The sequence below is a fragment of the Tauraco erythrolophus genome, chromosome 14 (assembly GCF_009769465.1).
Source record: "Tauraco erythrolophus isolate bTauEry1 chromosome 14, bTauEry1.pri, whole genome shotgun sequence".
NCBI classification, from domain to species: domain Eukaryota; kingdom Metazoa; phylum Chordata; class Aves; order Musophagiformes; family Musophagidae; genus Tauraco; species Tauraco erythrolophus.
The window spans coordinates 241,207-262,448 of NC_141478.1; the positions used below are offsets into that span (position 1 = coordinate 241,207).

The 21,242-nt window shown below is 48.2% G+C and overlaps 1 protein-coding gene across 1 annotated transcript in view; it reads right to left on the reverse strand.

Moving 5' to 3' along the window:
- Window positions 1-21,242, reverse strand: part of PPIP5K1 (diphosphoinositol pentakisphosphate kinase 1) — a 44,344-nt gene that overhangs the window by 16,132 nt on the left and 6,970 nt on the right. The window contains exons 10-25 of the mRNA XM_086620500.1: window positions 21,034-21,135; window positions 19,655-19,741; window positions 19,167-19,242; window positions 18,529-18,638; window positions 17,470-17,555; window positions 16,930-17,058; window positions 13,592-13,713; window positions 12,630-12,812; window positions 11,571-11,712; window positions 10,735-10,958; window positions 9,582-9,709; window positions 8,969-9,083; window positions 7,431-7,538; window positions 6,036-6,152; window positions 5,358-5,522; window positions 4,177-4,267 (exon numbers count right to left, since the gene is read on the reverse strand). Of these exons, the coding sequence (XP_086476626.1) occupies window positions 4,177-4,267; window positions 5,358-5,522; window positions 6,036-6,152; window positions 7,431-7,538; window positions 8,969-9,083; window positions 9,582-9,709; window positions 10,735-10,958; window positions 11,571-11,712; window positions 12,630-12,812; window positions 13,592-13,713; window positions 16,930-17,058; window positions 17,470-17,555; window positions 18,529-18,638; window positions 19,167-19,242; window positions 19,655-19,741; window positions 21,034-21,135 (1,985 nt within the window). The remainder of the gene's footprint in view (window positions 1-4,176; window positions 4,268-5,357; window positions 5,523-6,035; window positions 6,153-7,430; window positions 7,539-8,968; window positions 9,084-9,581; window positions 9,710-10,734; window positions 10,959-11,570; window positions 11,713-12,629; window positions 12,813-13,591; window positions 13,714-16,929; window positions 17,059-17,469; window positions 17,556-18,528; window positions 18,639-19,166; window positions 19,243-19,654; window positions 19,742-21,033; window positions 21,136-21,242) is intronic.

Here is a 21,242-nt window from a genome sequence, read left to right on the forward strand (position 1 = left end):
AAGGCTTCCAGAAACAAGCAGGTTGATCTTGTTCCACCTTGTTTGCCATGGCAAAAAACCTGACATACTGGCTATTTGTATTTTATTGGAACAGTGCAACCATTACTACTGTTAAAAAGATCCTGCCTATATTGCAAGCAGCTCTTGATTCTAAAATACAGCATCATAGCATGATTTAGGTTGGAGGGAACCTCTGGAAGCTTCTTTCCCAACACCTCACCAAGGCCAAATTGGATCAGCTTGCTAGGGTTTGTCCAGTCAAGTTTTGAGTACCTCCAAGAAAGGAAATTTCACAACCTCTCTGGGCCCCTGTTCCAATATCTGGCACATTCATGATGAAAAATTTGTCCCTCCTAGCTAATTGGAGTTTCCCATGCTGCAACTTGCGTCTGTTGGTTCTCATTCTACGACCACACACCTTGGAGGGCAGTCTGTCTCCATCTTCTCTGCAACCTCCCATTTAGGTGGTTGAACAGCATTAAAGTCTCCACTCCCCACAGCTTCTGATCTGAACAAGCCCCACACTCTCAGCCTCTTCTCACAGGTCATGTGCTTCAGCCCCTGTCCACCTCCATTGCCCCTTAATGGACCTCTGTCCGTGACACCCATGCCCTTCTTGCACTAGGGAGCCCAGGACAGGACAGTAGTACTTCAGACGCAGTCGCACAAGAAGTGATTAGTGGAGAAGAGTCAAATCCCTCAGACTGATGGCTTTACTCCTACTAATCCAATGGAGCATGCCGTTGGCTGCCGTTGGTGTAAGGACACGCTGCTGTCTCACATCCACTTCTTCATTTTCAGGACCCCAGCTCTTTATCTGCAAAGTTCCTTTTTAGCCAGAGCTTCTTTGGAGAAAACACACAGATCCTGAGTTTTGAGTTATTCACATGTAAGTTCAGTCTAAGCTGACAATATCTGCTCCTGGGAATGGTGGGGGATGACTGAAAGAGTTCTCATATGCACTGAATTTAAGCTAGTCCACCACTGTGACACTGCTGGTAGCTTTCCACAGGACAGACCAGCACATACATCTCCTTGGACAAACACAGAACTCTGGCCTGCAAAGTGACTGACACACAAGTCTTAGAAAATTTCCTCCTAATGCCTTAAATTGAAGCTCAGTGCTGACTCAGCATGAACTGGAATCTACTGGAATGCAAAAAAATTTTGCCAAGCAGCAGCCAGGATGATGCTCCTAATTGTCCTTCCATGGCTTAAAAACAAACAACCAACAGCAAAAAACCCAACAGACTCATTTACTGGCAGATAAAAATGGATCAGAAGATTTTTATGCCTCTCCGTCTTGAGCAACCCGGTGCCAATAATGATTAAGCTAAGGACACCCCAGTGTTTCTGCCACCCTACAGCAGATGCCTTTTGTTAGCACCCTTAGGCCAGAAGAGAATTTACAAAAATGACTTTACTGACAACAGCAACTGCCTACAGAGAACTCGGAGACCACTGTTGTCAAAGTTAACAGACACACACACACACACATCCTAAAGAACATAACAATACACTAGCCATTTGGATTTAAGATGTAGCAACATTTTCTAGGAATTACTGCACGCGCTGGATCTTTTTTGTTTATTTCATTTTCAGATGTACATTCAATGTTTCAGACATTTAAAAAATGGATAGCCCTTACTTCCTTACAGGAATGTCAGTCTCAGCACAAAGCACCATGCTCACAGCAATATACCACCTCTGCTGCTCAAACAGCAAGGAGTGATTTTACCCCATTTTGAAGCATTCTTGCAAGCAGAGGCAGGCACTGAAACTTGCTTAAGCTTCTCAAGCTGGAAGCATGCGCGTATTGCAGACAATCCACAGCAACACACTTGCTCCTGCCCAGAAAAACATGGCATCCTCCAAAGCACCACTCTGCACAGACAAAGCAAGCTGCAGCCCGCCCCTTTTCCAAACAGACACTTCAAGGCACTTTTTACATTACAGTAAAGACACAATTCTGGCAGGTATGGCAGTAGGGGTATTACAGGAGCTCTGTTGTGCTCCCCATTCCTACACACCTAAACACATGAGGTTATAAGTGAACAGACGTTCTCCCAGAGATGACAACAGCTAGCTACTGACAAGGACAAGCAACAGGAGACAGGCTCAATTTCAGAAAAGCTCAGAAACAGCAGGTAGTATCTGAATGAAGCCCTCACAGCACAGCTGCTGAGACAAGTATTAAAGCCAAAGTTCAAGCTCCCATGAGTTCTATATTATTTCTCCCAGAGAAAGCACATTTCAGATCCTGGAGTGGGAAGAAATTAGATTTCTACAAAACAAGCAGGAAAGGAATCAGGAAGATTCCTTGAAGAGCTTGACTTTTACAGGTAGAGAGGCACCACCCTTCTTAACAGTTCTCAGATCAAGAGAAATTCACAGAAACGCAGACATCCTAACAACCAGGGATTGTGCAAGCTAGTGTGGCACCACAGGTCTCTCCTGCTCAACCCTTCTGTGCCTGCAGCTGCAAGATTCTATAGAGAAGAACGATGGCTGGACTGAGCATCCAGCTAAAGGTCTACTGTCACAGATCAGGTCTATCAGTTCCTACTCAAAGTTTTGTCTCTGCAGAGCTTCACAGTTTGGAGAGTGACAAGCACAGGCTTCCCAACACGGCAAGTCAGGCAAGAACCTGAAATGAAACCTGCTGGGATCACATTTCAAATTTCGTTGTCAAGGAAAAGTAGTACTGTACAAGGGTCCAGCACAGCAGTAGTCTTCTCTGTTGCCAAAACAGACATTCCTCAGAAACCTGGAAAAGGCTGTAGTAAATAGACTGTAATATCTGCTTTCCAGAACACACGTCTGCTGGTACTCAGACATCCAAACACTCCAGGTAGTTCGCATGGAGCATTTGATGTACTCAGTCATTCTCCAAGCAGATGCACTTCCTTGACTGCGTGCCACCTCAGAAATTCTCATATTGATTCACATGGATTCACAGAATGACCAGTTTTCTTCAAGCCTAAGCAAGGCAGTCTATTACATCTTACCTAATCCTGCAGGTGGTCTGTGAAAGGCAGAAATAAGTAGATGGACCACACGAAATAGCACATTCAAAATCCACTATGGCCAAGGCTATTGTGCCTTTATGAAAATAATATCCATCAGCTGTTCCTTCTTATATTTTTCCAGCTGGCTGGGAGCACAGCTGGCAGACTCCAGGGACACTTCCTAATCACTCTGAAGAAAATTCCCCTTTCTTGGTAAGAATTAGCTTCCAAAGAAGCTCATTCAAACATGACAAAGAAAGGAAGAGGCCTCTCAGAAATCTCTTGGCTGCAGAATGTCCACAAAGCAGAGTAAAGAACTGATGAGTCAGAACTGCTGCAAGTCTATGGCCATATCATAATGCAAAAACGGTTTTAAAGAAAGTGGGCATAACTTGGGCATTTCCACCTCCTGGTGCATATTAGTCATCTGCAAGATCTAGGTTTCACAGCTCTCTTTGAACCTCATGACAGCAAAGACAGCTTTTCAGTTTCCAAATAGATCTTACTATAGCAAAAATGTTTCAGGAAGAATTTCAACTATTAAGACAAAGTTTATGTTAGAATGGCAGGGAATGGTATTCTCAAGGACAGGCAGAGAACATCAAGTGTCCCAAAATATTCTCTTCTGCTGGCTACCATGCAGAGAATGGCTAACCAGAGATTCCAGCTCAATCAGAGAGCTGTCAAACACCGTTGCAGATGACAGATCTGTTCTGTACAAGAGATCTTTATGAAGAAAAGATAGAAATATAATAGCATTACATGAAGAGCAGCTTTGCATGTAAAATACTGTTTTGTGCAACAGAAAGCATGCTAGCTCTCATGTAAAACCATCTCTTCCTACTAATTTCAGAAATGGTACCACAAATGATAACAACACGGAACCAGAAGGCCAACCTGCAATTACCCAGCTTGCTCTGTTGCTCCCGTACTACAAAGGATGAAAAGTGCATCTTCAGTTGCTAGAAGCTGAAGGAGAAGATCATACTCAACAGGAAACACAATAAGATAGTCTCTACAATGGTCTAAACGGTAACGCTAAAAGAAGACATAACACAGAGAGACATACAAGGAACTTGAGCCAGATGTGTATGTGGAGAGACAGACAGGTGCCCACGGAAGCACAGAGGCAGAGGTGAGCAGGCTGGGTACGGGCCAAGTACAGTACCTAAGCCACTCTGCTTCATCTCCGAAGACTGCCTGGAGTAGGTGCTGAAGAGGCGATAACCTCCTGATTTGGAAGAAGATTCGGATAGCACCTGCAAAGACAAACAGCATAATCAGTGTCGTGCTCTAAGTTACCCACTGGTCTCAAAAGCCTTTATACATCAACTGAAGGTAAAAACAAAGTATGTTTCTTCCTTAAAATCACAACATTCAAGAAGCATAAAGGTACTCATGTGCTACGATTGTGACACTACACAGCTCAATTTTAATTTCAAGTTTGTGTTGGCTTGTGGAACAGTGGGGATTCAGGTACAGAGCTCCTTGCTTCCCAAGGCTCTCGCTGGGATCACTGGGAAACAGACCTCCTTCTTTAGCAGCAGGAAAGCATATGCCCTTGAACTTAGTACAGGCCTGTTACAAAGAGCCCCTGAGAGCTGCATGCGAGGATTACACCAGGAGTGACACAGAGCTGGAAGCCAGCTAACAAACACCTCAAGCTCTAACTCTCTGCTTTCACTGCTTCAGAAAACACAGCAAAAATGCCTGTGAACCCCCCCCCAAAAGTAGGGGCAGTTTCTAGAGCACTTTGGAGGTGCCAGGCACCTGCTGACTGTGAAGCCAGCCTTATGACACAGTGGCCCCGAGGGAGAGAATAGGAACAGTAAAAATCGATCGTTGTTACTTTAGCAGACCAGTGAACAGGACAGTTCTAAACCCTAGGACAGTTTGAACACTCAGTAATAAACTCACTGGTTAGCAGCAACCTCCGATTTGCATGAGATCTTACTAGGGGACAGGAACAAGAAGCACGGAGCTGAGCTGTCAGCGGCAAGGCTGGGGTCTAAGGGAAGGCAAAGGTGTCTCTGGCTAGGCGAAGAGGCTGCATGCAATCTCATAGCTGGTTACATGCCTCCACAGAGCATGTAATCCAAATAATTCTTGTGTTTCTCACACATCTCCTTACTTGCCCCTTCTCCTCAATTCCTCTGACTTGTGTTCCCCCTCTCCTTCCTCAATGAGGAGGGGTTTGGGAGGTCTGCCTTCCAAAAAATCCCCATAACTTCTGCAGATCCTTTCCCAGACCCAACTCAAACTCTGACGCATTAAAAGGAATACCAGGAAACCAAAACCACGCCAAAGACCTTCACTTAGAACAACCAAGGGCGCCCATTGCACTTTTACCTCCATGGACCCCGTCTTCCGGTTCCTGATCAGCGGTGATCTTCGCTGAATGCTGACAGGCTCAGAAGGCTGCGGAGATCTTTGCTGTGCACGGTCTGGCTCATCGCCACCCTTCTCTTTGGAGAGGTCCTCCAGGCTGCCTTGGTCTGCTTTCTTGTCCTCATTCTGCAGTGGGGAAACATTGACACCTGCAGACATGGGGCCTTGGCAAGCACTGCCCAGGCATGGCCTCCAGCCTCAGACCTCCCTGCTCCGCCAAGCTCCAGAGGGTACCAGCGTTCTCAAGGGCTGCCCTGACAGACCCTCAGAGCCAGGCTGGGAACAAAACCCACTCAGGGCCCGCAGGCACGAGAGAAATGTCAGAGGAAAATTTGCTGCTGGAGACTGGACGGCAGCAGAGCCCAGCAAAGCAGCAGGGTTGCTAATGCGCCCACGCTTGCCACATCGCCAGCAGGCAGGGCAGCCCGCGGTGCCCAGGCTGGGCAGCCCGTGTACGCCCAGGCGGGGCAGCCCGCGGTGCCCAGGTGGGGCAGCCCGTGTACGCCCAGGTGGGGCAGCCTGCGGTGCCCAGGCTGGGCAGCCCGTGTACGCCCAGGTGGGGCAGCCCGCGGTGCCCAGGCTGGGCAGCCCGTGTACGCCCAGACGGGGCAGCTCGCGGTGCCCAGGCAGCGCGCTCACCTCCGCAGAGGCAGGCCGAAAGCCAAACCCCGTGGGCACATTTCTGTCTTCCTCACAGCCTTTCACGCCAGGGCTGAAATGCAGCTCCACGTGGAAACGCTCTTCTGACGACGGGTCCTGTGAACGTGTGGCACAGGGAAGAAGTAAATAACTAAAAACCAGTCTGCTGTCAGCACAAGCCATAGTCCGGACCTGGGCCGCCCTGCCATGCTGGCGCAGCACGCATCCCAAGCTCATCCTTATGGAAGGAAAGCGGAAGCAACAGGAAACTACGAACATAATGGCTCTAAGGTTTGTCTCATCCAGAAGGACAGCACAAAGCTGAGGCATTCGAATTGTTGTTATTTTGTGACAGTGGCCACCAGAGGACCAAAACAGAATCAGGCTGTATGTGCTTGTCCGTGCAAGTGCGTGTGCAAGCGTGTTATACACACACACACACAAAGCCAACACACAGCCCCCCTCTGATCTACTCCTGTTGCCAAACCAGCACACGCTGAGGCAGGGAGAGATTGGTTCTCTCCTGGACCTTTAGTCAGGCTGTTCCCAGATTTAACTGTCTCTAACGTTAATTTTTCTTTGTTTGTTTGTTCTAAGAGAAGCCAGCGTTTTTGCTGCATCTAGCACTAATGATGTAAAGCCAAAGTTTCACCATCTCTACTTACTAACAGGTTTATACCACTCCTAAGAGCTCTATTCAGAGTTTTTGGCAGTTTTTGACAAACAGGACTAGGAAATATTTTACTTCTACCATTAAAACCCCGCATCAGCTCTGCGCATACAAGATTCTAACTCTACAGCGTATGGAGGAAAGGGATTGCTCCCCTTGCCCGCTACAACCTCCTGCAGTAAAGGACCCGGGATGCAGTACGTGCAATTCAGTACTCACAGCCATCCCATCAGCTTCCACATTCCACCTGCTTTTTAAATGATTCTCTTTACTTCCTGAAGATATCAGTACACACCTCCCTAACCATATCAGTATATTTTTAAAAAAATTTTATGAATGTGGAATTTCAAGATATTTTCGAGAAATATTTGGAAAAAAATGCCAAATATAATTTGTTTTTATTTTTTTTCCTGCTGTTAATTTATAATTAATGCTAAGAAACAGCAAATTATTTTTCTTCAGGAAATACTTTAAAATAGATAGTATTGATCACCTAAGTTTGGTATTACTGCTCAGGGTGGTGCTCTGCTCACATGTAACAATTGTTAACTGGGTCACTGCCTCACACATGAAAATAAAAACTGGCCACTGTGTTAGTGATCCATCCATCTTTATTCACAAGCAGGGAGAGCTCAAGTTACAAACTTCCCAGCTGAACTCATCTCTTGGGGACTGTGCCGTGCACCACGGCAGGAAGGATTTTATCCTACAGCTGTATCCCTCACCTTGTTGTTGTCCTCGTAGAGCATGATAACAATCTGGGTCATGTAGTTCAGCTCTGAGATAGCACTCAAATAGTCCATGGCTCTCTTCCACTGCTGGTCTTTGTTTTCCTGATATATACACATAAACAGTCGCATGGAATAAGCAACAGCAGACCCCTCGCAGCATTCAGCGAAACAGGTCTGAGAGAGTTTGTCTCTCCACAAGATAACAACATCGTCACGACAAAACCCACCGTGCTTCAGGTGCATGAAGAGGGGTGACCTTGCAATGAGGGTGGGGTGCTTACAGCAGGGAGGAACTGCACAGAGGGACACTGCGGCCACCCACACGATCCCCGTGCAGACCGAGCGCGTCCAGCTGCACGGCCCCCACGCCACGCCGACGGGAGAAACGCACAACCCACAGCGGGTTCCCAAACACAGCCGTTCTCAAACAGGGGCCCACAGAACGGCGTGCTTGAGAGAAACCTCAAAAAAAGCACAAGGGATGAACCTGTGCTAAACAAGGGACCAAGTGAAGCTGCTTTTGCATGATGCGGAATGCAAAGCCTGCGGGGCCAGGCGGGACCCTGCTCCAGGAGGCAGGGCAGCCCACCTCTCGCTGTCTCCCAGCACTGATAGGGAATGGCTGCACCTGAAGGGCAACTCATGCTGCTGTGGAGCATCTCACCACCTTGATAGACATGAAACGAACCTCACCAGTACAAACCGACCCAGATGCAGCCTAATATCCCTGTGCCGGCAACACAGCATCTCTCCAGTTGGGGAATAAAGCAGCATCTTAGTAAGCAATTCAGAGGTACTTGCATGACCAGTGCCTACAGACACACCGAGCTTCCACAGACGTCAGAAATCACGCCCGCTAAGCAAGCCCCGACTCTCAAGGCATTTCAGAATACCATGCTTAAAACAGGAAGATAAATCAGACAGCCTCTCAAGGAGCCTAAAGCAGAGCTTTTCGCATGCCAATTCCTTCAGGAAGCAGGTTATGAGAGAAAGTGAAAGTTGGATTGGATGAGTTAGTCCCCTGAAAATGCGTCACCTATCCCTCTAGGAGAGAGCACTCCCTATGCATTCGCAACCTCAGACACTTGCTCTGTAAGCAAACTGATTTTCTTGGCTTAGAACTGACAGAAAGTCACTAAATAACAGGGGCAAGCTCTTGAAAAAAGGGCTGAAGGAAGCAGGAAGAGAGAAATTCCGTCATCCCCATTGCCTCACGCTGCCATCCTCCTACGCAGGTAAGGGGTCTGCTTGTCTGAAACCAGCAGGACAGCTCTTGGAGAAAACATGCCACTGTAGGAGCAAGGCAGGCGGTGCCAGGGCTGCAGAAGAACAGTTCTCCCACGCACCAGAAGGGCAGGAGGCAGCGGCATGCAAACACAGCGGGGACGGAGCTGGCCAGGGGCCACTGATACACGTCGTCGCTGAGGGAGCTGGCTACGGGGGCAACCTACAAACGTACACTGTCTGCCTTGAAAAGGGCCACTGAAAAAAAGCAGGGAGGCTTACTGTGTGAGCATTGCTGGGACACTTACATCCAGGAGCCCCCCGTAGCGGAAGATGCTGAGCAGAGAGTGCACGTGGCTCTCACTGGTGAAGTAGAGCCGTGTCCGAACATGGCGACCTGGTGACAGAACTCCTCTTGAGTACCTAAACCAAAATCAGCCCAGTGTTATTCACAGCCTGCCAACGAGTTGCCATCTGTCATACAGCAGCATTTCTGCACGCTTAACGGAGTAACATAAGCCCATGCTGGGAACCATCAAAGAGCCACAGGAAGAGAACCAACAGTGAAAGCACTGGGCACAGAAGCAGCAAGTTTTATGGTATCCTAATGGAGACACACAGTGTGGCAGAGGTGGTCCCACCTTATGGGCACCTGCCCCTTGTAGAGACAGGGATGAAGGCATCACCATCCAACTACAATGGATTTAAGCTCCTGTGGCACCGTGCTCCCACTCAGCAGTCTCAACATGCCTTTCTGTTTCCCTTCTAGTTCTAGGAGCACCAACATGCCACCCTCTTGGTGTGTCCTTCAGCGTATGTTCAGTGCCTCCTTCCACACCAGAACACTCTTCTGGCGCAGTTCCCACACACTGCTCCAGAGCTGCCCTCCCCACCAGCAGCAGCATGCAGCACCATCCTTACAAGGGATGTAGTTTGTTGACAGACTCATCTTCATGGGTTCTCTGTAGGTCCAACTGGATCTTTTTAATGAGAGGAAGACAAAAGCCAATAGCAATCTCCAGTTTCTCCTCCTTATTAATGCCATACTCCTGCAGGAACGAAACAACAGATACCCTTGAGCCCTGGTTCTTTGTCACATCCTCACATGAAAGGAGGCTGGACTTCAACAGTCCTGTCTGCAAGCACCCCTACAGTTAAGCAAGGACAGAAAGAGAAACGTCACTCGGCACTTTTTTTCTTCTCCACATATTGCAGAGGGTAACAGACACAGAGACACCTCCAAGAATCCCAATCCATCTAGACATGACTGTCAATATTCTTCCAACAGCTGAGAGGTGCCAGGTACCATCAGAGAATCTCCTCTCATGACACACAAACTTATACCCTGACCTGGAATTAGCATTAATGCAACAACTGCTGTTTGCAAAGACAATGCAAACAGCACGGCTGCTGTTTGAAGCGCCATGCTGGAAATAGCCAAACCACACCTTATCAGGAACACTGTGAAAACATTTAGAACAAGGCTCTAACATGGGCACGGGTGCAATTGGACCTTGCTGGTAGGAGCTCATCCCATATAAACAAAGCATTTCTGCCAGAAGTGGGACAGAACAATGGTGAATGCACAGATCCATTGCATGTGGTCCTCTTTTCCCTCCCATGTTCGTGGGCACAAACTTTGTGAGAAGCCAGCCAACTTTGCAAACTGAACAAGTGCTAGTCCGACAAGGACAACCAACTTGCCAGAACAAGCCTTTGCTTTATCACAGAAATTTCTCTCTTCCCCTGTACAATGTTGTACGTGGAGAACAGGATGTTGCTCTCGCACACACGCTCGGCTCGAAGCTGTGCCATAACGCACTGCGATGAACACGGAAAGCTGCTGCGTCAGCTGCTCGTTATTCCGACGCTGTCAGAACCCTCGCCAGGCAGCCCCGCCACACCTGAAGTCACAAACAGTTTTGGCCTTATACAAACACTAAGAGAGACATCTGAGAAGCAGCTGTGACGCTGCCTTGAGAGTTAACGTGCAAGAGAATCGGGAAAAAACAGACCGGGTACGGGTCAGAAACTGCCATCACAGACACTGTCGCACAGGCAGGACGGGCCGTACCTGGGGTATGATCACATCTGCCAGGGCTTTGGAGAGCTTGAAGAGCTCAGCTGTGCCTTCCAGCTTCAGCGCACCGTTGTGCTGTACATCATACTTGATGCAGTCGTAGATATCGGGGATCTTGCTGATGTCGTAACGCCCGTTCTTCATGCGGAAATCTCGCTCCAGCTTACTCCAGCGTTGCAGCATCAGTTCTAAAGTCTCACTGTGGTACAGCTGCAGGTCTAAACAGCAGAGAACCCCAAACCACACTCACATCCTCTCTACTTCTGCATAGATTTCAAGTGACAGCTATGACTGACTTCTCCCAGTACAGAAAGGCTACGATTATTATGTCACCCACAGGAATCCTAGACTGGAAAAGCCACTGCACCTGTCGCACGGAGTTTTAACCTGCAGCAATAAGCTGCTTTCAAAATACTCGAGAAAAGTGAAACTGCTTGCCTGTTGGCTTACGTCTGCCATAAATCGTGTGGAATGTCCCACAGATGCCTTTTTGAAACCTCTGCACTGTTATTAGGAAAGTTCTTAGAGAAGAACAAATCAAGACTGAAAAATTTGATGTCTATAGTCTTGAGCTCCCCTCCAGGAAACGCTTGAAAAAAAATCAGGCATATCTCTCCAGGCTCTCCTGCTGCTGTTTACGTTCACTCTAAACCCAAGATGCACATATTCCCTTTATGTTACAGTCCTCTTCAACAGCAGTTGAAAGCACATGCACAATTTCACTTCAGAATTTCTTTGCTACAGACAAACACAAACCATAGTGGTGTTTGTGAGCTCTGAAGATGTAACAAATGAATCTGCCCCAGACCCTTTCCACTTCTGATGCTCACCTGCAGATTTTGGGTCTTCCAGACGTTTTTGTATCTGGGAGGTGAGATTCTCAATCAGGGCAAACACCTGGTTACAGACCTCCACTGGGTTCTGGATAAATGTCATGGAGTTGAGCAGAGAAGCACTGCCTGTAGGTGCTAGCTGAGAGAAGACACAGCAGAGATGAGTCAGCATCTTTGCAAACCGGGGAACACAAAACGTCTGCCTTTTGCAGCAGTACTGCTTTCTGATTAGGTACAAAAGTTGTGCTCCTGGCCGAGCACAGTAAGCTGGCCTATTCCCAGGGGTAGTCAGGCATGTTTTAAAAACTTGCTCTGGACCAAACTCAGAGAGAGCAAACAACTGCTCCTATCAGATCAGACCTCCCCTCCACCTAGAATATCCACTCCTGTCACTTTTCTGTGCTTGAGCAGAAGGGCTTCATAGAAGTTTCAATTAGTTCTTTGAGGTGATAAATACGTTCCTTAATGGTAATGGATTTCAGTTCAGTAATTAAATCTCAGAGTCTGCGAAAAATAGTGTTTTGGGGACTTGTTGGAGAAGCAGCTATGGCACGGCTTTTATTGGTTGCCGTACTGGATGTAGCCCCTGCTCTCTACTCTGCAGTTATCAGACACTGATAGGACCACAAAAGGGTTTGTGTCCAAAAAGATGTGTTCACACATGCAAAGAGCACAGATCTAGAATCTGGCAACGCATGTTCCCTGTCACAGCAACTGGGATTGTTCTGGGCAGCATGCAGTAAACCATGCGAACTCTTCCTTCAGCACACCTATGAGAATAAAATGCACTGGGAATTCTAAAGGGAGAGGAAGGTACCATGATGATTGTTGAAGAGGACAGTGGAGCAACACTGAGGATTTTCACTTGGAGAAGGGCAGGGGCTATTAATCTTCCCTTTCTCTTCCTAGGTTGGGTTTATATCCTGTAATTTTGACCAGGAATGATCTCAGACTAACCAAACTACTGTTTACATACCAGCAGGCTTCACAAACCACTCCAGCAATGCTACTTTCCTTCCAGATACAGGAAGCAATAAAGCCACACAGGTGCTTTACCTTTTCATAATCCTCTTCACAGAACTCAGCATCCTTCTGCATGATTTCATGCAGTCGTGCCTTCACTCTGTGTTGACAGCTGCTAAGGGAATCACTGTCACTGTCCAGGAGACCGTTCATATTGGCACTTTTCACCATTTGCACCAGGATGGGGGTCAGCTCTCCTTCCAGGGCCAGCAGACCCTAAAGCAACACAGGACAAGATTTCAGCTACGTGCAATCTGCAGTCCAAGAAACAAACATTTCTGGTAGTTTCATGGCCAGCCTTCAGTCAATCTGCGTGAAATCTCAACTGTCCTTGAAGAGCAGTTTTACTGCAAAGGCACCTACAGCCACCAGTGACTCTAGAATGCTTCTAGAGCTATTCGAGAGAAAGGTCAGCTCTGCCTGCAGCAGCCTCAGATTTGTTTAGGCAACTGTTGAGCAGTCAACTCAGTTTGTTGAAAAATGTTAATAGAGCAGAGGCTCTGAAGAACAGCTAAGGTCACCACAGGATTCCCCTTGGCTCAAACCTTAACTGCAGATGAACCCATCTTCTCCCCAGCTACCACCCCACACTGCACCAAAGATGTTTCATTCCTCTTTTAAATCCAGCAGTCAAGGAATAACCCCTTTGGCTGGGCAGTCATCCAAGAAACACTCATTTTGTAGGTGATTAATACTCAGCAACAGGTTTGATGTGCTCTAACATCAACCACCAGCAACAGTCTGTAAATAACTCCTCCTCCAGTCAGAGTCCTATCCTGTACAGGATACTAAAAGGTAACACACATGTGCAGCTACACTGGATTTCCAGCACCTCCCCATACACTGGCTATCAGCATAGCGCCCCACCGCCCTCCCAACAGAGAGAGGGAGGCTCCTAGGACAGCTCCTTCCTCGTCACCAGAGGTTTTCCTTTAGAACCGGCATATTTTAGGACTAATGTAGCAGAACTAACATGCCCAAAAGAGAGGCAGGACCTTTGCAAAAGCTGCTGCTGTCATCTGAACTCGTCCCTCATCTGAGGCGTAGATCTTGAGATCATGACGGTAGGTGCTGTGCAGCCTGAGCAAGCCACATCCAGGGAAACCAGCGTAATCACCTGGAACAGAGAACAAACTCAAAGCAAATATTCTGACAACTGCAAAACTACCAGTTGAATATACTGCTTTAGACAACAGACTTTACTGTAGCAACAAAGTTACGTAGAGAATTAATCACTTTCAGAGCCAGCATTTAGGCTGCTTCAAAACAGACAGTTCTAGCCATACATCATCACCAGAAATCTGATTCAGGCTTTGCTTCACTTAGGAAAGTTCATTTTGAGGAAAAAAAGCAAGCACTCGCCAGTCAAGTCTGATGACACCCAAGTTCTGCAGCAACCCTCTCCGAACAGGCCATAATTGTTCTGCTAGTCTCAATACCCCCATGCAGAACAAAGATGCACAGAAGAATTGTCTCCTTCTACTTGTTCTCTGCACAAAAGCAGGTGCTGCTGCCATCAGAGCTGCAGGTAGAGCTATTCCGCAGGGAGGCACCGGGCTTCCAAAGCTTCCTGTAGAGCTACGATTACCTTGCGGCACAAAATGCCAGTTTATGATGGCTGAGTCAACCACAGGAGTCAGATCAGTAATGGAAGAAAGCAACTCATGCAGCTCTTGAGCCTGACCCTCTGAAGACACTGCAGTGGTGACTAATTTGCTGCTGCCTGGAATCCCATGATGATTTTGCTCAGTACTCAGTCACATTGCATGAGAAGATGGGAAAACTGCTCCCAGCTCTGAGCTTGCAACTCAGAGAAACGTTCTGCTAGACAAGGACAGACACCAGGCAGAAGTGGGCTGTACATCTGGACAAAGCTGCCATGCACCAACTGCCACCCAGCAACACAGCATCTCACTGCAAAATAAGATCTCTCCTCTCCATGGATGACCACGTGAAGCAGAAGTCGCCAAAGTTGTGATCCGGAAGGACTGAAGTCACCTTGTAGGTGCTCAGATCAAGCCTACTGTAAGCAAGAGGGCATCCACTCTGCTCACCAGATACGGAGCAGTCAGTTCAGCACTGGCACAGACCACACCTTGGGGCTCTGCCCAGCGTGCTGGCAACTGCGCTCCGCTGGACCAGAGCTCTGCTGCCTGCTCTCTTCTCTCAGGTTTTGGCTCACTACGCTGCAAGCTACTCCCTGTACTTCCACTGGAACTGCCTCTCCTGCACACTGTCTTCTGGTCTCCCCAGTCTCTTGTACAAGTCAGCGGCTGACACTCTTTTCAGCTCCAGGCATCCACAACAGCACCGGGAAGCCCCCAGCACTCCCGACTCACCATTCCCATCTTCAAGAATGGCACGCAGGCCTTGCCACGAAGGCCCTCTGTCCCCTAACAGCTCTGTCTCCTTTGGTCTCTGCGCAGTGACAGTCTGCTCTACTTCTTGGCACCTTGCAGTAACCAACACCATGTGCACCTAATTTTCTTATCTTTTGGAAAGTTTATCCTCATGTTTGCTAAACATGTGCTCTTGAGATCACAAGCATCTGACCTCACAGCTCACCTCCCTCAGCCTGCTGGCAGCACCCCTCCTAACGCAGCCCAGGACTCCATCTGCCACCTTTATGGCAAGGGCACACTGCTGGCTCGTGTTCAGCCTGGTGTCCACCAGGAGCACCAGGACTCTTTCTGCAAAGCTGCTTTCCAGCTGGTTGGCCCCAGCATATATTGGTGCAGGGGTTTGTTCCTCCCCAGAGGCAGGACTTGGCATTTCCCCTTGTTGAACACCATGAGGTTCCTGCCAGCCCATTTCTCCAGCCTGTTGAGGTCCCTCTGGATGGCAGTGTGAACCTTTGGTGTATCAGCCACTCCTCCCAATCTTGCGTCATCTGCAAATTTGCTGAGGGTACACTCTGCCTCATCATCCAGATCATTATTGAAGATATTAAAGAGGATCAGACTGGTTTTCACCCCTGGGCTACACCACTAGTTCCTGGCCTCCAACTAGACTCTGTGCCACTGATCACCACCCTCCAAGCCCAGCCGTTCAGCTAGCTCTCAGTCCCCCTCCTGCCCGCTCATCCAGCCTGCGCTTCATCAGCTATGAGGGCGTTACCAGCGACAGCGTCGAAAGCCTTCCTGAAGACAAAGCAGGCCATAGCCACTGTTCTCCCCTCGTCTAAACAAGTCAGTCCCCTCACTGTAGAAGGCTATCAGGTTGGTTAAGCACGACTTCCCCTTGTGAATCCATGCTGACTGCTCCCAATCACCTTCCTATCCTTCATATGCCCAGAAAGTTTCCAGGATTAGCTGCTCCATCACCTTCCCAAGGGCTGCAGTGAGGCTGACCAGCCTGCAGTTCCCTGGGTCCTGCTAATTGTCTTTGAAGCTGGGAGCAACATTTCCTCTCCTCCAGTCCTCAGGCATCTCCTCCCGATCCCACGGTCTCCCCAAGGCAATCTGGAGTGGCCACACGGTGACGTCCGCTGCTCCTCCGCACCCCCGCGTGCACCCATCAGGGCCCAGGGATGTACGTATGGTCAGTTTGCTTAAGGATTCCCTCACCTGATCCTCTTCCACCGAGGGCTGCTCTTCCTTATTCCTGAAGGAAATCTTCTCCAACTCAATTTAAATTAGCTTAATTAATTTGAAATTTAATTAATTGCATTTAATTAATTAAACATATAAGTCAAATATAAGCAGTATCCAATACTGGTCTCATCAGATCAATACAGTCGCAGTGTATAACTTCTGACGCTTTACTCGGATGAAAAAGGTAATCTCAGCCTTTTTTTTCCCCCTCTGGGCTCTTGTTGATCTGTGTGTGTTTACTAAATGCGTCTCAGAGGCACGAAATCATGATGAAGAAAATACGGAGAAGTTACCTTCCTGTTCTCCTGTCTCAAGGCAGAATTATCTGTGCTCCAAGACAGACTTCCTCTGTTCTCCACGTCTGACCTAAATTCCTTGTTAATCACACATACATTCCGATGCAGTAAATACGCTTCAAAATGTATCTCATTAGAATGGCTTCTCTTTTTCAAATACTGGCACACTAGTTGAAGGAATGCTATTGTTCTCCAAGACATACTGAAGTTTAACCACTGCAGCAGACATCTCTAGCCAGCTTAGGCACCTTTGGGTGCAAAACCCAACCGGACTATTTATCCCTACCAGGTCAGCCCAAAAGAACAAAACCAGTGGTGATTGGTCACACAGTTGGCACACAGCCCACAGACGCCTGAGCATCCCTCACACCGGTGATCAGTGCCTGGGCTGGGCGGCCTGGCACGGTCACAAGACAGGACCCGAGTCACTCGGACAAAGCCTACCTTGCCCTCCAGGGTACATACAGCGAAAGGCTCGCCCCAGCTCTTCTGCCTGGACTCTTCCTGCTGGTGTCAGCTCTCCACCCCACTTAAGCACCAGGAGAAGGGATGGGGAAGACTCTCGGCGAGCTTCTAGGAGACAAACAGGTACTCACTACATCAGATCTCAAAGCTGAGCTTGCAGGGGGAGAGGAGGGGAGGAAGAAGAGGTTGTCATCAGCATCTTGCAGAGCATTGTCAACACAGGCCTGACCCAAAATCCCCAGGAACCAACCAAGCAAGTACGAAATTAAGACTCACTACTTTTTGAAGGCATAGGCTGACATTCATGAAATTGGAAGCATAAGCCCTGTGGCACCATCCAGGGTATCCTGGTGCACTACATCATGCGTTACTCCAACCCTTCATACGATGTTAGCAAAGATACGGGTCACGAATTTTGCCTGAACGTCCAGAAGCCTATACAGGTAGGACAGCTGCACGCGCTCTTGGAGCCTGCACAGAAGGCTTGAAGATCATGGCAGCAACATCAGGTTTCTTTACCTTCGTCTTCACTTGCAGCTTTTGGATGTCCATGAGGCAGATAGGTCAACTGAACCTTACGGTTAATGCCAGAAAAATGTCCATACCTGTCACAAGGAGAGGGGGGGGAAAGATTTAAACCAATCAACTCCGTTCACCCTTCGCCCAGAGGTCCCTAGGCAGCACACAGCAAAAACACAGCACAGGCAGGAGACTTTCTGCTGCAACACCAATTCCACAGAACATGAACATTTTTTTCGTCTGCCTGTGACCTGGCACACGCTCCCAAAAAAAGCCAAACAATTCCCCCAAATGAAATTCAAAGATCCATTTACTCGCCTGCTCTTCAGCTGACGGCACTCTGTGCTCTCATACCCCACTGGGGCTTTCAGCAACCTTAGTTAATTCCTAGCCACATCTTTAACAAGTGAATTAATGAGATCACAGAAAAAAAAAACCAACCCGCCAGTCGCTCTGAGGATAACCACACCTCTAATGAGCAGAAAGAGCAGGGGAAGGAATCACAGCAAAAATTCATCCTCTCTGCTTCACAAACACGGCTTGAACACGGACACTGCCTGTGCATGCCACAGCTCTGAGACAAACCCTTCTTTCGTTTCTAAGATGCCAACACCACCATACTGTCTTTTATTTCAGCTGAACAAAGCTTAAGAGAACACAAACATCTTTTCATGTTTTCCAAGTTCCATTTTATTAAACTTTTGGCACCTAGACGACCTTACTTAAAACAAGATTTGTTCAAAATTGATCAAACTGCTTCCTATCAATGTGGTCCGTACAGGACTCCAGACCCTCTCTCACAGCAAAGGAAGCTCAGTTTTGTCTCAAGTTTAGCCAAAAAACACACTTGAAACAAGAACCAGCAGTGGTTTTGATGCCAAGGAGAAAATGTTAAGAGCACGGCACCTTTCACGTACAGCTGCTACCAGGGGATGGAGGAGACCCTGAGCTCTGGGGAGCCAGCTGGCCAGGACATCAGCAGCACAGCTTGTTCCTACGCTGCATGCTGACCCGCAGCTCTGAGACAAACTCACGGTGCCCCAAGATATGAACCCTTACATCTCCAAGACGCTCTTCAGCTGTTCCAGTTTGGACTTCCTCTCCTCAATCTCACAGTCGCTGTGGGTTCCCAGGTCCACCACGAGCTGCCGTGCAATGTCCAGCACTTCCTGTTGGAGAGCAGACAGTCTCAGCATCCAGCAATTCTGCCTCAGACTCCCCACTGCACCCTTGCAAGGCATCCAGATGACTTCACCCAGCATCAGGTCCACATAGACACTCCTCAGAGACACATCATTTCGTAAGACACAGCTGAGGCAGGACAAATGTTCACACTTCAGTTTGCTTCGTCCCCACCCTGTGCTCCAGCCCCATTCAAAACCAAGCAGGTGCCTCCAACTGCCCCACTCCCTACCCTGCACCTACCTTTCACCAGAGGCAACCACAACAGATGGGCAAGCTGCATCAGGTCATCCACATCCTACAGTCTTCACGTCAGCCAGGAACAGTTTCCATTCCACTCTCATACTATCACCCAGCTGAGTGAACGCGGGGTGGGGAATGAGCAAGGGAGCATTTGTGCAACAGACTGTTGCCCTTTTGAGGGTTTCCACCCTCCCAAAGGATTGCCTCGTGCTGGGATACATATTACCTGCAGGTCTCACAATGTAACCCCAGAGAGGACTCCCCTCACTCACCTGTAGCTGCTCTGGTTTCTTCAGCTTCAACTTCCCTGTCTTGTAGCCATCATATTTCTCAAATAATTCAAAGAACCTGAATGGACAACAAAGAACTTTGATCCATTTTCTGCCGTTTCAGTGCTACAAGGACTGTCATCCCTACATATGCACTCATGATCTCTTCTTCAGGGAGGACCAGCCAGCCCACTGGTTCCTTCCTGTGCTTCAGAAATCCTGAAAAAAACAAGTGTTTCTAGCCACAGGTACAAAAAGGAAGCAGCGGCTAGCTTTCCACTTAGCGGGCACTTCCCTTGGCAGCACCTAGCAGACCTCCACTCTTTCTTCCAGTGTTCACAAAGAAGGTGCCAGGATCCTTATTTGCTCAAATGGAGCCAGGAAAAAGTGCTGCCTCCCACACACTGAGCCCTCCTGCTCCTCCTCTTGATTCAGAACACAGGCCCTTCTCACTTCCCAGCAGGACAGCATCTTCTTGCCTTGACTCTTACCGGGGATGCTTAACTTCCATTTTCATCTTCTGCTTTGGGGTACGATCTCCATGACGGATGACTGCAATAACACAACGAAGCTCCATCCTGAGGAAACACAAGATGCATCTGATAAATGAGCCCCAATGCTCCAGAATTTCCACCAGAAAGTAGTTTCCCACTGTTCTTTCAGTTCCATCCTTTTGACAGCTGCTTTACTCATCAGTGGCAGAACTTCTCCCAGACTAAATCAGCCACAAGTGCCAAGGCTGAAAAAGCTAAGTACTGCAGATGCTACCATGTGATCTGGTTTCCTACCAGGGAAAAGCTCCCACACCACCTGTACAATATGACAGGCAGAACCACATCTGCAGCAGAAAGGATCAGGCTGGATGTTACAGAACCTACAGAAACAGCATTTTGAATTGCGCCAAGCTTGTTTTCATGCACGACCTGTGGAATGCTCATAGGATCACTTAGGAAGACCCAGGAAAAAATAACTTCGTTCAGAAGAATGGTTATACAGCTGAGGTCCTGTCTTCAAGCGAACAATAAGAGCTGTAGGTAGAAAGACCCCACAGCAATCAGCCACCTGCAGGAACCAGTAGTTAGGCTGGCTAATTTCAGAAAGGCCACACAAGTTTGCTTTTTCAGATACTGCAATATCTAACTCTCTCTTATAGGACCCCAGAGAAACAGGGATCCATTCTGTCAGTCTCATTGTCACGAGGTGTCACTGAAGCCAGCAGTCCTGTGAGCTGTGCAGTGTTTGTCTTTGCCAGCTTTTTCCAAATGATGACACAGTAAAGGAAGGATGAACACATACTCCCAATCTATCTTTTCTGTAGCACCTACTTTGTTCACTTCATACGAGTGTACCAGTGTGCTGAAGATCACAAAGAAAGTTTTGCCTTTGGTCTTTTACCCTTATGTGGTGGAAAAACAGCGAGGCCAACGTTATTAAATGATGGTCTGCCAAGTGTACAGGTAACGTGGATACTTCAGCTAACTGGTTTCCACCCATTTCACTGGCAGCTCAACACACACCTTCTCCAAGGAGCAGCCTCCTGAACCAAGAGCCAGCTACAGCGATGCCCCCCCCCAATCTGTTTCCTGTGCTGATCAAGAATTTGAGCCTTCCGAAAGCCACGTGAGCAGTTTCTGTAATTCCTTCAACGACTGCTCGCCTGCATTCATCAAACCTACAAGTAATTCACCATCTGTCATCACCCCTGTTGTGTGCATGGCTAAGCCTTTCACAGGCATTTCAGGGTTGCAACCAACACAACAGCTGGACAATGCCATCCTGCTGGGTGAAGTTTGTCCCTCGGACAGGGTTTGCAGTTTGTCCCTCATGTAGCCACCACCAGCATTCTTTTGAGAAGACAGAAGGTACTCACATGGTGCCTGAAGTTGTGGGGACAATGGGAATGTCTTCTGCCTCTGTTGGGATGGACCAAGGAATATGAAACTGGGGAGCCAATTCCCGCATGATTATATTTCTGGAAGAAATTAGAATACAAAGCTCACAAGAAATTCCATTCCCTTGGTTCTCCACCCCTTCCTTAGTGATCCAGCTGAATGATTTGAAGAGAGCTATAGAATTCCT